The 18,748-nt window shown below is 38.7% G+C and overlaps 1 protein-coding gene across 2 annotated transcripts in view; it reads right to left on the reverse strand.

Moving 5' to 3' along the window:
* The window catches only part of ST6GALNAC3 (ST6 N-acetylgalactosaminide alpha-2,6-sialyltransferase 3), a 215,555-nt gene that overhangs the window by 7,594 nt on the left and 189,213 nt on the right, over positions 1–18,748 (reverse strand). For both annotated transcript variants that reach the window (XM_059478701.1, XM_059478700.1), the window contains exon 4: positions 2,132–2,239. In XM_059478701.1, coding sequence (XP_059334684.1) covers positions 2,132–2,239 — 108 coding nt within the window. The remainder of the gene's footprint in view (positions 1–2,131; positions 2,240–18,748) is intronic.

An 18,748-nucleotide genomic window follows, 5' to 3' on the forward strand; every position in this document is an offset into this window, starting at 1 on the left:
CATCATGGCTTGGATCAGCAATAGTGTGGCCAGCAGGAGCAGGGAGGCTGAGACTGTGCCCTGCTCTCAGCATTGCTGAGGCCACACCTCAGATCCCGTGTTCAGTTTTGTGTCTCACTACAAAACAGACACTGAGGTGCTGGAGTGAGTGCAGAGAAGGACAATGGAGCCAGTTTAGGGTCTGGAGCACAACTCCCACAAGGAATGACTAAGGGAGCTGGGAGTCTTCATCCTGGAGTAAAGGAAGCTCTGGAGGGACCTTACTCTTTACAGCTGCTTGAAGGGGGGTTGTAATGAGGAGAGGGTTGGTCTCTTCTCTCAAGGAACAAGTGACACGACATGAGGAAATTGATTCAAACTGCACCACTGGAGGTTCAAATTGGATATTTGGAAAAATTTCTTCACCAAAAGGGATGTCAAGCACTGGAACAGGCTGCCCAGGGAAGTGATTGACTCACCAGCCCTGGATGTATTTAAAAGATGTGCAAATGTGGCACTTGGGACAGTTTAGTGCAGACTTGGCAGTTGCTGGGTTAACGACTGGACTCCATGATCTAAAAGGTCTTTCCCAACCTAAACAATTCTATGAATGATCTGAATTCCTGTCCATGTGTCAGCACTTGAGCTCCTTTGCTAAGCTGTAAGGGCTTTCATTACATCAATTTCTAGGAGTCTTCCTAAGGCAGAAGAAGCTCAGTCTATCTCTCAGCATACACTCATCTTACCAGTCAGTGAGAAGCTGATGGGCTGGCTCCTATGGGCACTGCACATTTTGTTTGACCTGTGATAACTCAGCCCACAAGGCTCCCTTCCCAACCAAAGTCTTCTCACTGGATAGTCCCAGCTGTTGAAACTGGTTCTTGAACTGGCTGAACAGGGCAGTTATAAGAGTAACATCCAATTTAAGTGAGTGATCCAGTCAGAACCACAGCTTAAAGGGGACATCCTTCTCTGCTGCCAACAGTGCTACCATGCTGTTGGCTGGTTTTACATCAGGGCTATGCTATGCCAGCTTGGCTGAGCTCTCTAAGGACAACCTTAGTTCTGTCACCCCTCATCCCAGGGTGCCTACTGTGTATTTTCATAAACAAAGAACAACATATGTTCATTCTGTTCATTCCATCTGGATGACTCAATCAGTGAGATCTGCAAGTTCTAAAAAGTCAGCCTCTAATGTTAAGATATCCTAATTAAACAGCTGTGACTCAAATTCTGTTGTTTGTGACATTTTTTAGGTTCTGCCAGCAATGAGCCTCACACTGGAGTGACACAGAATGTAGAGTGAGAACCTGCACAAAGGCTTGACTTTAGGAGCTCGTGATTCACTGGACTGGTTACATGCAGGGCTTGGGCCAGCCTAGGTACAGAAGAATAGAGGTGTATGTGCTAGTACCATAAATTGTTCATGACATTTCCTGATTTTCTGAATGAAAGAGGAATAGTTTCCTCTTATATTTTTCTACCATACACAGTAGATTAAAGTATTTAACTTGGACTTTTAAAAATTGTGTTTAGAGTTATACTTCTGGCCATAGGATTAATCCACTGTCACTGTAAGGTCACCAACAGTAGTTGGTTGAAATTTATGTCAGTTTATGGCGATAAAGCTCACAGGACTTGTTTTATTATCTAATTAGAACCCTCTACTACTCAAAACAAGCCATATATAACCGAGAAAGTTCAAGTACGTTGCTCAATGGTAGTGAAATGTAATTTCAGGTAACTATCCCGGGCTAATCATTTTATTCCACTTCCAGGTGTATTTGGTATTCAGAAAACAATGTGTTAGTTTTTTTCCTCTATAGATTTGTTTTAGCAATGGAAGCAAGTACATTTTATCAAAAGAATATGAGCATACCTTGTTTCCAGCTAATTCAGAAACTGCAAAAGATCTTTGATTAAAAATAGCTCCTTATGACATCTGATGTTAGATTTTGTAAACGTTTTTATTTTATCAACAGCACATGCCATATCAGGAGTGAATATGCCGACAATAGTGTCACATCAATGCAAAACACTGGGAAATGACCGCCTGATCCATTTTTTGGATTTATGATATTAAAATCAATTGTGAAATTTTGACAAGACATCAGAATTGTAGATGCATGAAAATAATTTTCTATGATCTTACTTGCAGTAGGTGTCATTTATCATCCCATAGACGTGAATTCCATAGCAGGCATCCATAGCCAAAATTAAGGTGAACCAACCCGTGCTGAGATATGAACCTGACTGGACTCTGTAAAAATAAACAGACAGAAAACAAATTGCAATGAGAAATTATCAACACTTTATCAAAGAAATAAAATCCATTGCCTGGGACAAAAGGCATTAAGCAGCTTGACAATCTGTCAAAACCATACAATTACTTTGAATTATTTATAGATATGCTCTCATTCTTCCCAGCTTGGGGCCTCCAGCTATTGTCCACAGGGAAAAAAAAACATGTTAAATATCTGAAGTCAAATAATGCATCTCCAGCAAAACAGAAAATTATTTCTTTTCACATCTGAAAGATAGCAATTAGTGGAGTTTGTAAAATGAGATAAGTTTACCAAAACACAAAGTACTGTTGGAATTTGTGTTGTGCTCATATGAGTAGGGACCGTTTTCTTCTGCAAGCAAAATCTTAATCTACAGTGGGCTACCCTCAACCTGAAAATTCACACAGTAATGAAACTTCCATGGATATTTTGGTACAAAACCATCTAACAAAAGGTTCTGAAAACCAAAATTCTGTGCATATCCCTTTACCTAATTTTGTGTTATCATTCTTTGAGCTACCATAGCAGAGAGAAAACCACAAGAGGATAGTGCCCAGATTGACAGTCTTTGCCCAAATGACTAGATATATTCAATCAGCCCAGAAGTATAACCTGCACCAGTGAGAAAAATTACATGTGTAAGGATTTGGCTCACAGACTGGTTGTTTGAGCAAACACATGCATTGTTAACCATAAACCAAATCTTGTTGGCTCTGCTCACACAAATGTTACCAATGGGGGACTGGGAGTCAATGGAGCCCATCTTAACAGAGCACCTCAATAGAGCTGGGTGTGAGTGAGAGGAGGGGATATATGAGCTTTCTGCCACACCTGTAAGCTCCTAGCTTTTGGGTGTGGCAGGGAGCAGTCTGTTCTCCATCCCAAGTTAAAGCAGCCTAACATTTGCACACAATTAAGTTTTGCTGTAAAAGAACTCCCAAGTAAGCCCATGTGCAAATCAGTTACTGCCATCAACAAATTCTTCTAAAAACATTTTCATCTTGGGCTAGGAACAAAATTTTCATGTGAAAAAAAAACCCTATAGCAATTTACCCAGCCTATAAGCCCCAACCTCCCTGTGAGACAGAAGAACCAACCTCAAGTGTTTTTTCCTGTTTCAGAGCAAGAATGTACTCCAGTCTCCTGCCTCCCTCCTCCTGCATCAATATATCAATCAGTGGTTTTGGCACAGATTCTGTGTTACATCCTTGCTCCAGCTGAACCAAATAGTACTTAAGACAATGGGTGAAAGAGTAGTTGTACAAACTTTATGATGACAATTACCTGGCACATAAAGGTCTGAGATTCAAATTCCTTCTCTGTGTAATACCTTTTATTATGGATACTAGAGAACCTCCAAGAGCTTTATGCTCATAAAGAAACTCCAGTACACTCCAGTTTAAATAAACCTATGATTTTTTAGTGAAAAACTATTGCCTTAATTCCCAGAGTTGAGTCCAAGAACACTGAAAGTAGTTAAATATTCTCTTTCTTGCCCATGTCTGTCCTCCTTCATGGTTGAGCTGGTGTGAACTTCTATCCCTGACTTTCCTGATATATCCTTTCCTTTGGGGAAACAGCTAAGTATCTGTTTAGCTGCTTTTGTAAAGCTCATACTGGAAATAATAAATAAAGGGTTAACTTAAAGTGAAGAGCAACAAGTGGAAACTAAAGGCAGGGTGTCAAACACCCAGGTTTCATTAGGACGAAACCAACTGTAATTGTGCTGCTTTTTTGGACACCTATATAGCCATGGAAGTGTACAGCTGTTTATCTGCCCCATCAGGATCTTCATCTCTTCAACCAGAATGTTCTGCTACTGTCTAGCAGGGAGAATTCCCAATCCAATTCATGTTATGTCAAAATAACATTCTGCCATGATAAAAGGCTGCATTGCTTCTAACTTGCTTTCTACTCTTGCACCAGGAAAACACTGGCCTTGAGCTTTCAAAGCATTTTAGAATCATAATAACCATTTATAAGAACACGATGAAGATCAGGACCCTTTCGATAATGGAGGTTTATTGGAGAGCACTATATTGACAGCAGCATCTGAAATTTGCTATACTCAGGAGGAAAAGGGAATTTTAAAAAAGAATTAATCAATATTTCATGTCTTGTTTTAACACCATTGGACCTTAGTCCTCTCATCTATATACTGCACTGGCAGGATAAATAAAAACAGCAGAGTGAGTTCCCAGGTACCTTCCCTGGGAGATGAAGTACATGACAGAATACAGATTATACACTTTAAACCAAAGCGCTTATATTCATCCATTTTTTCCTCTGAAGATACACGGGGGTACGAGGGAATATACTTAAGCAGTGGAGATTCTGGATGATTTGGTAACACCTTAGAATGCAATCTGATACCATAAACATGCTTTCAAAATTCTAATGAAAGCAATATTAGAAATACGAAAACAATTTTAGCTGTCCCTAAAAGGCCATAAATCTCCGAATACCTTTTAAAATATCATCCCATAAAACCGTAGTGCAAAGCAATGTCTCAGCCCTTGCTATTATGCTAACACTGTGCACTCAATTTCCCTCTCTACAGGAGAGTTTTACATGTTTCTTGGTCAGGGGGTTTTGAGACTCATTAGAAAAAGAGTTCCTCTTGTTACTGTAATTGCACTCAAATTTCAACTTTTACACATAGGAAATAAAAAAAATCCTCCATTTATGTGTAGCATAAGGCTATGTAACCACACAAGTGTGGGGGAAGGAGGACATTAATCCCAAAATAAACAGGAGTTTGTTAAACATCATCTGCAGAACTACAGCAGGCAGATCTGTGGTGATATATGTATGTGCAACAATCCCAAAATTGTTTCCTATGGCTCAGAGAGACTTTTTTTCATAGCATAAAATTAATGGGGCACCAGATCTGGACAGGAAATTGTCTCAACAGCTCAGGAGAAAATAATGCACTGTTTTTCAAAATACACTTTTAAAAAGATGGCTTTGCTTTCAAGACATGATTTACAGCTGCAAACAGCAATAAAAAGGCAATGCTCACAAAAAGTTACTTTGTTTACCTTAAAAATGAAACCTTATTTCACACACTTCCTACTTTATTAGTGGTCTTAAAGAAATGATAGTTATAGGTTGTAATTCATTCTGCTAAATACCATCCACCATTTCAGAAAAGTACACAGGCATATGGTTAACATTAAAGACATAAAAAGACCAGTGGACTCAACTTTGTTAAAATGCTTGAAACGAAGTATATGCTTGCTTATCTTGCTCTTAGTGAAGGTTTAAGTGCTTAAAATGTCATTATTTAATCTCAGAATATAAAAGTAAGCTCCAAGATTAATAGTTACTTGAAAGTTTCAAGTCTCAAAACATATAATTTGCATTTTTAGTAATGCCTTCCATAAACTCCAGCAGAATGAACTGACTAAAGTTTCTCACAACATGTTACAAAGAGACTTGCATTCTATTTTTCAGAAGAAAATAGTAAAATGCACTTTTAGGATTGCTAGAGTTGTAATATATGACACATAAAGCTTTAATTAAAGTTTAATTTAAAATAAAAGCAATTAGACAGGGCTCTTCAGCTTTAACTTTCCACCATTTCAAAAAAAGAATAAGAAATCGACATAAAGAAGATGAAATAGAGAATGTACCCTAAAAATGTTGGCAACTGAAATTCATCTTCTTTGACATCTATAACCATGCTTTGATGTAGGCTAAATGAAGAAAAAACTCATTCTTCCTGTCACTGGGGGTAAATGGAAGAACATAAAATATTTTCTTGGTGATCCAGGGCAGGTGAGTTCAAATTGAGTAAAAGTTTTGTTGTCACTTGAGTTCTGATTTTAGCACAAAATTCCAGGAAGTTCTTTTCTTCATTCAGTTGTTCCAGGATTTTTTATGTGCACAATCAATTTTAGTTCTATGGTTCAATGGACTGTAATTTCCAGTGGGGACTTCAGTGGTAAAAAATAAAAATGAAAAAACGTTTGTGAAGGCAGAGAAGATGTCTACACAAGCAATTGCATGTCAATCTGATTGCAGAAAAGAACTTAGAAGTCTATTTTTTAATTCTTTTGGGAGAAACTAGAGATCACAGAAGGTCAATTAAGAGTGTTAATTAAGATAAAACCGAGGAAATTTAGTACTTCAAAAAGCTATTAATTAACAGAGCTTGCCAAAAGCATTAGATAGACACTTTTCCTTTTTGACTTAATTTCAAAATATTGCAGTAAAGCAAAATTCAACAGTGACAGATTGAAATGACAAAATTCTCCAGGCCAATTAATTGACAAAAAATATATCCTTTCATAAAGGCTGTTTATAGAATCTAATCCTCAGATGACTCTCCCACCAAACTACTGAATCAGCAGCAGCTTTATTTGCAGCAGCTTGTCAGGCCTCTTGATTAATAAATAAGTATGAATAAGAGTATTGGTCTAAATAAAAGACCTATAATACACAGAGTAGAGGCTTTATAATGTGAGAGGCCCTTCCAACAAAAGGGCTTGTTAAAATGATTCAAAATAAACAGAAATATTTTCAAAAACATGTCAGAATTAGGTTAGGCAATGTTCAGGTAGAATTGTCTCTGGTACTTCTTTGTATCTGTGGTGCATCAAGAGACCACTGATCCTCTGGGAGGGGTCAGGTACTCTGGTTTTGCCTGGCACTCTGTCACCTGCCCTGTGTCAGCCTCATCTGTGACAGGTCGTTGGGAAGGAGGGGAGAAGGTACAAGTCCCCTCTGCACTCCCTTCTTAAAGACAATCGCCTCTTTTTCTCCCTGGGTTTCTCTGGGTTTTTGCATTGCTGAATCACAGTATATTTCCTTACAACTAAAAATACAGGAGATTTATCTGCCAGCAGATACTGGTAAGCCACTACCCAATTCTATACTAACCAAATTAATGCTTCCATTGCACTTGTGTTGACTGAGACTTCTCTTTTTTTCTTTTTTTTTTTTTCCCCTGAGTAAAGCTGCTGTAAAACTCTTCTGCTTTGCCAAATTAAACACCCACATTCCCCAGGTCACAGTTTTGGTCTATGCCTTTCTCTTCACATCAGATGTAGGTTTGTAAATGACAGATTGGAATGAGTTGGCAGAAAAATGCACCCACCTCTGAGAGAACAGCAAGGCTCTCACCTCTCCCCTGAGGAGCACATACCCTTCTCTTGCCAGAGAGCTGTTTTTCTGAGAGGAGTAAAGGAAGCACCTTTGGTACAGGAGAAGGGCAAAATTCTAAATCCTGAAGAATATCTGCCTTAGCCTGGATTAATTTCTGTTTTCTCGAAGACATGGTACTTTGTTGCTAATTATTTCATTACATACTTTCTGAAGTAAAAAGAGCACAAGAAGAGCAAAGATGATACAAGCACAGAGAATTGATTTTAGCTGGTAAAAATGGTTGCCATTTCTGCATTATAAAGATCCCTGTTAGGCAACCATTTATCATAATTATTCATTCTTTTGTACTTGTGTGTGTGTGTGTGAGTGTACACACGTGTTTGCTCTGCATTCCATAAATGTGCAGGACATCTAATAACAAACAGCCGTGCCCCTCTAGCAGTGAGTGAGCAGACTGTCTCACACATCCTGCTTCAGGTCATTCTGGAAAGTGAAACATTTATACATGGGCAGATGTTTTATTAGCCATCATGTATGGTTTTATGCAAAGCTCAAACAAGTGGAATGCATTATGAACAGCACAGACCACATTCCAGATTAAGGCAGTGACTGTGCCCAGCAAGATCTACCTGGGTATGGAGAAGGGATGCACTCACAGCCAGCCCAAACTCTTGGTAGATCATCCCTACTGTGAATCTTGAAAATAAGCTGCAGCTGGGTGGCATACTGTTCAATTAATCTCCTGAAATATTCACTTTCTGATTACATTAACACTGTACCAATGGAACACAGGGACAAGAGTCCACTTCAGTTGAGTTTACTACAAACCTGCAGGCAAGGCTACTCCTAGGTCACAAACTGGCCCACAAGAATCTCTCCCCACAATCTGATTTAAAAAGAGATGTAACAATTAAAAAAACCCCATGTCAAAATGGCATTGAATAAAAGACAGGAAGAACACTTACGAATGATCACAAAAAAGAGCAGAGAAATGATGGCTTTGTATTTAACTACATCTAATTTTAAAAACACCAAAACTATCTGCTTACTATTTACTTATTATTTTGGGCAACACAGGCAAAATCAACATTAGAAATAAGGACTAGTCTGTTACTCAAGTACAGAAATAGCTAAGACATCTGCTTGGGTATTTAACTTATGGATTTATTTCCAATATTTGTGTTGTGTACATTTTTCTAATTTATTTCCTTTCTTTCTTTGTCTATTTAATACTCCTGGAAACTTGAAACAAAGAGGAAAAAGAGGGAAAAAACCAAGGCAGCAGCCTGAGAAAATTGACTTCTGCTGTCCAAGCTTCTGTAGTTTCCTTATTTCTGATTCCTTGACCTGACTTTGATGCATCTCAGTTCAGTTCTGAACTCAGGCAATGAGACAAGGAAGTTATTTCACCCAGGCAGAGAGGGCTCCTTCAGACACCTCTGCTGCTGAGCTCAAAGAAGAAAAGCAGAATTCCTGTTTATCCAGGGTGATCACAGAAGGCCAGCTTGGTGCAAAGCACACAGAAGAGAAACAAGACTAAAGAATTATAATTGTAAACTCTGCCCTCCAGCCTATATATTGCACATATTTATTATTTGAAGGTGATTCTCAAACCTGTGCTAATCTCTTCAAGATGAATGGCATCCCCTGCAGAGGACATGAATTGGTAGATGAATTTCTTACAGCTACTGGGCTTCTACAGGCTGCACTGAGTCTTCAGGTAAGAACTATGGTCTTGGTGCAAACTGTTTACAGAACAGTAAATCCCAATTTCAAACTTTTTTCCTTCCCCACTCTCTTCCCTAATCCTTCTGTTTCCAGAAATACTTATTTTCTTGACTTCTCTTGAGTCAAGATTCTTTATTTCCCTTTCTTAAGTACAGGCTGTGGTTGGAGCCACAGCCGATGCTATTGCCTGCACTCAGTTATCAGCAGAAGATGCCTTTTGTGAGTGCCTGGGTTGCACTTGTCCCCTGGGGTCTGCAGTTTATGCACAATCACAAACAACCTCAACCTGCTGCAGCTGCACCATGCACGGCTCCACACATCTCCATTTGCACTTGGATTTTGTTGATGAACAAAAATGTATGTTTAAATCAGGACAGGATGCACAGAAATGTCACCCATTACAAACATGCAATTACGTTTAGAACGAAGTCACACAAGCAGGTTTGGGGGCTAAACTGTTGGCATTTTTCTCTTCAAAAATCACCTGAGTAAAATTCATTCTATGCTTAGGAAGACTGCTTATCAGGAAATGCAGCTCATCTGGTCAATGGCAGCAGAGCAGTTGCTCCACAGGACAATTACTTATGCTCACAGTGGTTGAATCAAATGTGGGGTGATGCCAAAATGTCCCTGGTTGTGGCACCGTGGTGTAACCCTGTCCCACTGTTCCCCACCTCTGACTGGACTATGCTGGGCTCAAGATACTGCAGTCCCTGGTGGCTGTGACAAAGGGAGTGACAGCTGAAAGCCTGGCACAGGTTTCAGGGCTGGTGGCACAGTCGTCTGTAGGGCAGTTTTATGTGCTCTCCTCTTCACCAGTAGCTGCATCCAGTTTGCTGAGTCCTGGTTCAATATTTTCACACAGCGTGAAAGGGAGTAGAGAAGGATTTAGATTTTCATCCTTTGTAACCAAAAATGAATCAAAACTAAAAACTGTGCCAAGTGGAAGAAAAAAGACAACAGGGCCTTTTCCCTGCATCTCCATTTAAATCAATATTTGCTGTCTTGGGTCTGCACATTTTTCTACAGGGAGGATATAAACTAAACAGAGCTGCAGTTAATCCAGGATCCCTGAAGAGATTTAATTAAGGAGGCTTTCCCACCCTTTTCTTTTGGTATTAAAGGGCACTCACTACTCCTAGCTGCATATTTTAGTGAAATGTATTGTAGGTGAATACAGAAGAAATTTCTTGATTAGCTCTTACCGTCTCAATACAAGATACTGAAAGGAGTTCATCTAACCTTGTCTGAAAGCAGCTTAAATTTTTCATAAAAACATTTTCTTTTAGGTTGGGTGTTTTTTATGTATGAGATACGACTTTTTAAAGATGTACGTTGTATTTCTGTGACACTGGGATGTGAGCGGAGGCTTTTACAAAGATATTTTGTTTTACTGCTATGGTGAAAATGAAAGAATAGCTAGCATGAGATTGTACTCTAACTCTGTTCATTTAAGAGGGAAGAACACTGGACCAGAAACTCAGCTGACAGAACCCACACTGATGTACATCAGCTGATACCCTTTCAAATTTTCCACAGTCTGCAGTCATTGTAATAGTTCAAGCACTACCTCTTTGATATTGATATGGAAAGGAAAGCGATGTTACATTGTTCTCCACACATTTTACATTTATCTGAGAACTTTGCTTTATACCAGGATGGATGCCCATACTAAAATAAAAAAAGCTTATGGAGGGCCAGAATGTTAACTGTAATTTTTCTTCTGAACAGATAATACTCACTTGAGAAAGAGAACTCAAACTCCACAGATTAGACCTTCATCAGTGCAGATTCCTCTAGCAACAACTCTTCTCCCCCCAGCTCTGGTATTCAGAAGAGCGTTTCCAAGTATTCTAAAATTCATTCCTAATTTCTTGCTAAATTACTAACTGATTATTTGCATTACAGCAGCACTGTGAATCCTCACTGTGCAAGGCACTGTACACACATGGCAGTTTCTGAACCAAAGAGCTTAACAGTCAAGCACCCAAGAGAAGCAGATTCTTTGGAGAAGGTCCTTACCCCTAGCACTGCACCACATCATAGAGCCGCGTTCTCTGAAGGTGCATCCAGAGCCCAGAGCTCTTCTCTACACTGCCTATTTGCACTAACCAAAAGTTCATCTTAGATTATGGAGCATCAATATTTTTAGCAAAAATGAAGCCTTAAAACCAGACAAATTATTCTGATATGGAAAAAGGAGGTAAAAATAGAACTTGCGTGGGTCTGAATTTTAATTCAATTGCAAGAGGCCATAAAGTAACCCATCAGTCAAGCTTTGAAGATTAACTGCTAATTAACACAGATGTTGCCTTCCCTTTTACTACTGTAACTTTCTCCAGATTAACTTTTCCTTAAAGTATAAAAGGAACAAAAACATTTCTCTTTCCTTTTCTTTCTTTTCCTTTTTGACATACATTTTAATGAAGCCCACACACATATATAGGTGTCGTATTATAGTTTAGTATCAATATTTGGATCTTCCTTACTATCTATTTTCCATCAAAATGGATCAAGTCTTTCACTGCTTTCTTAATTAACTAATCTCTGTCCAAATATCAAGAAAGTAACAAATAATCCTTACATTTGAGCTACTGAAACTTCCTCTAACACCTCCACTGCTTGGGTTACATAGCAGGTGGCTTTCTGAAAGGCGTCTTTCACTCATGCACTTCAAATATAGTGTCCCAAATCCTGAGGACACCCAGGATTAGCTTTTTCATTCCCCTTCTGTTCCCCCAAAGTCACTACATTTATGCAGCAGGGTCTTCTGAAGGCCAGATGCCCACAGCCACTGGTTTAAATACCTACCCTGGAGGCAGCACGCTGACTGTAGGCAAACACATTTGGCAGAACCAAGACTGGCACAAGTTCTTCTCTCAGATGGCAGCCTTTAGAAAAAGCATGGTATAGCAAACAGTTCAGAAAAGCAGGAGACTCCCACAGAGAAGCTCACAGGAAGAGGAACTAGGGGTCACAACTTATTTCCTACTATCCCACTGAACAGTTTCTTCAACACTGGACAATTTCAGAATATATTATTCCAATATTCATTGAATAGTCTGCAGGAGGTTAATAGTACAAGTGGAAGCTTTCAGAAAAATCTCCATATTTATTAGAATGGCAGTTAAATGCTCGAAACCAGAATTTTTATGGCTTCTCTGCTATCAACTGAAGTAGCAAATTAGTTAATTTTCCAAGTCTTTCGCAATCCAGCTTTTTGAGAATAATAAACACAAGAATCATCATACTAATCATCTAGGCAGCTCACTGTCAGTCCAAACTAATGCCTAGGTATCAAGAAAGGTGAGGACTTCAGCTAGCACCAGGAATATGATATTTACAGTGCATCCAAGTGAAGTGGGATTCATGAAGTGGGACAGTGGTCCTTTGCTTTGTAAATAAATGCTCTGATTTCTCTTCCACATTACACTGCTCTTAGTAACATCGTCTTTTCAGCAATTCCCAGTATCAGCTAGTCAAGAGTTGGCAATGTTACCATGGAATGGTGCAGGCAAGCAGCTCCTTGAAGGCCACACATGTGACAGGACCCGTCAGAGGAGCCTGTGGCTGCTCCCCTGGCACCAAGTTCAGGATATCAGAGTTAATTAAATTTTTATCTACAAGATTTGCATAACAAACATTAAAACAAGTTAATTCATTACTAGTAGAAACTGCAACCCACTTGCCACAGTTTAGCTAGACTACATCCTTTTGGCACCAAACTCTAAAATCTAGAACTGACTAAAATCTGTTCTGTGGCTACATTACAGAGAACCTCAGGTAACAGTAGGAGCTACACTACTGGAAGGAATACCACATTAAAATTTAGAGTTCAATCACATACAATAGCAGAGATAGTGTCACAAATAGCTTAACAAAACAACATAATTCTTTATAAAGCTCATTCTTTGCCTCTTCATGCTATGTGCCTGATAAGCCCTTGCCAACAAAGACATTATACTAATTACAAACTGTAGGATAACTTAAATGATTTATTGATTTTTTTTCCCCTCCCAAAATAAATGTTATTTTGAATTCCAAATATACAGTAAAAAAATAAAGCAGAAGCCACAGATGGCATGTTCAGTCCAGACACGTATGAATGTGAATATACTTACAGGGACATTCAATCCATTTAAAACTTTAATCTTTTCCCTGGAAAAATCATTGCAGAGTAGGTTTTATGCAATTAAATTCATTTTTTCCCTGAGCAGAGACATTTAAGGTACAGAACCAAGAGCTGAGCTGTTTTAAAAAAACCCTTAGAATAAAGATGATATTCCACCAATTTTTTTTTCTTAATGTCTTCAGGTGAACAAATAAAAGTATGCACATTTGTCATGCAATATTAATGTGGCACCATGTTTGCCTTTGGTATAATTATTATCTACATGCAATCTGAAGACATAAAAGAATCTGAAGTTGTATTAAATAATTTTCTGTATTAACTATCAAACTGTGGTAATGACCACTTCATACCTAGGCATGGAAATAACAAAGGAATCTTTCTGCTTCAGTTCTTTGGGAAGTCCTTTTAAGAACTACTACAAGACCCTCCTTTGTCCTCCATCCTGCAACATCATGAATGTCCTGTAACCATATTGAGAATTTGCTTCTCCTGTGAATATCCTCAGTGTTCAAGTGTATTTCCAGGAAGGAACTGCAGCACTGAGACTCTGAGCAGAGCACAGCACTCGATCCTTCAGGGGGACCCTCTCATAAATCTATTTTGAACTCCTCTGAAATTCAAAAAAATACCCAGACTCACTGAAAAATGAAGAGCTGACCCAGGCTGATGTTCTCCCAGTCCTTCCTATCTGGAGATTGGCCCCATCTCCAGAGTGCCAATGCACTCAAGCACTTAGATGTAAACCTTCTGTGACACAGACAATGAAGGTACACGAGAAAAGGCTTAGGCACAACAGGCACCCCCAGCAAGCAGCAGGTTTACTCGCTGCTCTCTCAGTGCCTTTTGCCATTACACCAGCCATTTTGTCCTCAGTCTTGTCAAGTGAAGGCACAACACTTAGGAAAACACGTTTCTCTTTTTTTCTGGTCTGCGAGTCAGCATTATCTGATTAGGTCTACTTCCTAGGGCTTGTTCAGTCTCGCTTATCAGACACACTGGAAAATATTTCCAATAATAAGCCAGCAGAAATCTGCCTTCATATCTGGTGTCAGGCTACATATAACAGAAATCTTTTCATTTTAGTTTTAAAGTATTGCTTCATTCAACAAGCCGACTGCTGGCTGACACACAATCTAACCTAAAGGCTATGGATCAGCAGGTAAATGCAGAAATTCTATTAGTTTTCAGACCTGAGGTTTACGCCTTTCATTTCAAATGAAATCAAAATCCTACACATGAATAGGTAAAGCACAGAGTAAAGATCCTTTCTTAAAACCATCCATTACATATTACATGAGTGCAAGGAAGAAAGCAGTTCCTGCATCTTGTAGATATGGTATTTCTTGTGCTCAGTGGCTCTGGCAAGGAGGTAAATAGCAGACATAAAAGAGATCCATTCTGAGGAAAAATTAAAACCATGACCAACATTATATTAGGCAATGTGAAATCCTGCAAAGGTACAAAGGCAGGCATAGCCAGATATGCTTGTCATTAACAAAACCTCTCCAAGCTTGGATAAATTGGACTTCCTTACCCAAATCCGATTTTAAAAGTCATAATCAAACTTATCTATGCTTTAAAGGTTTTGGAAATGAGCATCCTCATATAGGACCAGAAGAAGGAAATAGTGCAAAAGGGCATATTACAAAGTATTCGGAATATTGAGGAGAATATTTCTTTTTCCAAACTGAAAGAAACACCACCAACAAAGAGAGTTTTCATTTCTTTGTTCTTTCTAGAAGTGTACACGCCCAGATTTATATATAAATACATGAGATTTAGGAAAGATTGACTCCTAACTTCATTTTCCTCTTTGCTCTAAAGAGATATGTTCACTGGATGTTCTCAGAGCATAGGCATCAGCATTTTGGCAGACTATATGGACTGAATCCCCAAAATAATAGCAGAAAGCATAATTCACTTTTGGTGTGGTTTTCCTTTACTATGGTGGATCAGGATAGTCTTATAGCAAGAAAATCAATTGTGATTACCTGGTCACAATTATGATCACACGAACAGTGGTTTGGTTATTTTTGCTGTAGGTCCTATTCTGTGCATTCAGTTAAGGAAATTGTTACATGGCATTGCTAATTACTCAGGAAAAAACATAGAATAAAAGCATGACTTTTTGTTCCTTGAAAACTTAGCTGTAACACTTGTCTTTGGAGAATGACATTAAACAGTAAAGAAGCTTGTTGAGCTCCCTCTTTTTCATCATATAGGCCTTACATAATATATAAAGCCAGATCTTTCATTTGTACTTTGTGTTTATTTGTATTTTATCTGCATTTTCTCCAGGCAATACATTTGATAGCCTCTAGTTACATTTTGTGGTGATGCTATCTTATAGCTTGATGAGAACAAGTGAGTTGGTATTCTTTATCACAGCTCTTAGCTATTATAATGCACAGCTCTCATTCACAGATATCACTTACATTTTCTCCAGGAAAAGTAGAACTGTAGGTGTCACACAAATACAATGACATGCTAGGTGGGCTGGCCTAGAGGGACAGCAAACAAAAACATCAAGATACAATGTCCAGGTCCAGCACTCCCTGAAGTCCAGTAAGTCAATTAAATCACATCTTATGAAGAAATAAAAAAACCCCAAACATGATAATTCTTGTTTATCTCACAGATTATAACAGAAAGGATGCTTTATCTTGTCCTTCTGACAGATGTAATGGCAGCTCTTCTGATTCTGCACAAGTATTTTTGACAAGGAAATAGTGCTCTGTACTCTTCAGTCAAAGGCTGACCTACATGGTGTTTTAAAAATAACATTTTGTTGTGTTTTACTAAACCAAGGCTGCGCAAAGCTAGTATAACATGTAAAATATAAAATATAAATATAAAAGCATAAAACAGAAAATAGAAAATATAAAATAAATATAAAATATAAAAAAACAATTTTGTATGAGGATGACGAACCATGTATCAAGTGAACTCCCCAAAAATATGGGAGATTCTTGTTCAATGCTGGCAAGAGAGGAATACTGCTATGGAGCAGTTTCCAATGCAATCTTGAATTACCTTGGAAATCGCTCACCTTAGTATTGACCAGATCTGACTACATTTAACTTGCTTGATCTGATGAGATCAGGTTGTATGGCTGCAAGTTTGTGATAAGAAGCCAGTATTAGAAATTACAGATCTCAGAAAAGCAAAGCAAGAAAACACACAACCCTAAACCATTCATATGGAAATTATTCAATACAAACAGGTGGTTTCTTCTTGAACCGCCCCTATAATATTCCATATCCACGGATCATTATGGAAACCACATGCATGCACAGATTATTACCACATGAAACAATGAAGATGTCTCACATCCCCTCCTAGGTTTGCCAGCATTGCTCAGGGGTTTGTTATTTGAGGGCAATGCCATTATCCTTTATCTTTATGCTGTGCAGAATCGCCCTCCATTGTGCAGTATTCATTATTCCACACTTGGTCATGCACTGCCTCTGCACGTGTGTGTAACACACACAGCCTGCACCCACTGATTTACACTGCACTCACATCCATCAGAGAATTCCTCACCCTCACAGGGCAAAGCAGCACAGTTGCACCAGTTTATGCATTAGAAGATCACAATCTCTAAAAGTTGAATGATTTTAGTGGTGACATTATGACTTTTTTTTCCATCAGTTGGTTCCTAAGAGGATGTAAGAAATAAAAATGTACTTGTGGGGAAAGGAATATAAATTAAACTATTTTATAGGTTTCAGCAATTGTTCAAAAGCTTGAAAATAACAATACAGGTGCGGAGGGAGAAGAGAGAACATCTCCAATTGAGATGAAATTCAAGTTTGCCATTTACTTGTACAAGTATTACCAAAGAGCTGCTCTTCAACCAGGGAGCTGTCACTTCTCTGAACTTGACAGAAGCTTTGTTCTTTTTTACCTTTGTATTTTTATTTGATTTCTCTGACTGCAGGCAAAGGATTAGTTTGAAATAAAGTTTTTTTCCCCCCCACTGTGGAATGAGTTGCCCACCTCTAACTTGTAAAATACAATGTAGACTACGCAGACTCCATAACATTTAAATAGAGTTTACAGAGGCAACCAACAGAAAACAAGCAACTGGAGTGGAAGTATTTTGTAAAGAGTGTTTGAAAAGATGCTAGATACCATCTCCCTCAGTCCTCAAATACCACAGTAAATGAGCACATAACTCAAACCTCATTTCTCCCTGGAACATTTTTTAAAAATGTCTTTCCTACTGATTTCTGGAGTTTCCCTTTAAGAAGAAACTATGGGATGAAGGCATTACAAATATAAGATTATCTCCTCTTGATAACTCAGTTTGCTAGCGCATAAATCATATGAAATGTGATTCTGAATTTCATGAATGCATGAAAATTAACCATGGGAAAACACATGGCAATCCAGAGGTGAAATCTACATTGACAACATGTTCCTTTTAAAGCAGTTTGATGCTGCACATAAACAAGCCCTCATAGTTTTATGGAAGGTATGTAAGGACAAATATTATCATCAACAAGCAGAAAAGCTAAACCTGGGGTGGACAAAGCCAGCTCTGTGCAGCTCAGCTCCATCTATGCTGAGCTCAGGTACCATCAGCCTGTCAGACCCTGCCCTGAGCTGGGGGTACAGATGTTGCTGCTCCAGCTGTTGGTCAACACCCAACAGCTGGAGGTGGTTGATCCCACACAGTTCTGGAGCACACAGCGCAGGTCTCTAACCTGTTCTGAGCAAAATAACCAGACCAGACCAACTCCTGGGCCTTGGAAGCACAAGAGCAGGGGCAGCACAGTCAGGAAGTGGCTGTGTCTCAAAGCAGCGCGGCCAGGAACGTGAATCTTGGCCCTCCAGGAGTGTGCATTTGTGAGCCCTGCTAAAGCAGCTTCCTAGGATTTCTATCAATAGGAGATTGGAAAAAACAAACCCACCAGGAGAGAGCAAAATATCTGATCTTGTGATTTGGGACAAGTAAATAGCTTCAAAATGGCCCTGTGCCTATAATGACAATTATTGGAACCACATCTTTTTCCAGCCTGGACTGAAGAATGCCTGGTATTCACATACAAAGATCATCGTTGTAATGGTAATTTCTTTGCCACTCCAGGAGCCTGAGTAGCAGACTCAGCTATGATTAAATCATTCAATTCACCTCTTTGTATCTTTTACCTGGCATGACATTGTTATTTACCTGAACCATGGCTATAAACCCTCACAATTCAAATATTTTACAATGCAACAGACTAGTGCCAACCTGAGACAAGACCACTAGTAAAGCACTCCTCCCTAAGCAAATAATGCTGTGAGCTTCTCAGTATTTTGCCTTAGGTGCTTAGCTTTGTTCAAAAATAATAATGAAAAGAGGCAGAAAATATATTTGACAAAGTGGTGAGGTGGAGGCTTACATGAAGATGGATTTCCATTTAGTAGCAGCAGGTTGAAGAGTCACATTCTAGAAAATAAAATTTTTTTCTTTCCTCCTCTTTTTAAGAGAAGAAAAAGTTTCAACCCAAATTAATTTTTATCAAAT

Source organism: Ammospiza nelsoni, chromosome 9 (genome assembly GCF_027579445.1).
Source record: "Ammospiza nelsoni isolate bAmmNel1 chromosome 9, bAmmNel1.pri, whole genome shotgun sequence".
Classification (NCBI taxonomy): Eukaryota; Metazoa; Chordata; class Aves; order Passeriformes; family Passerellidae; genus Ammospiza; species Ammospiza nelsoni.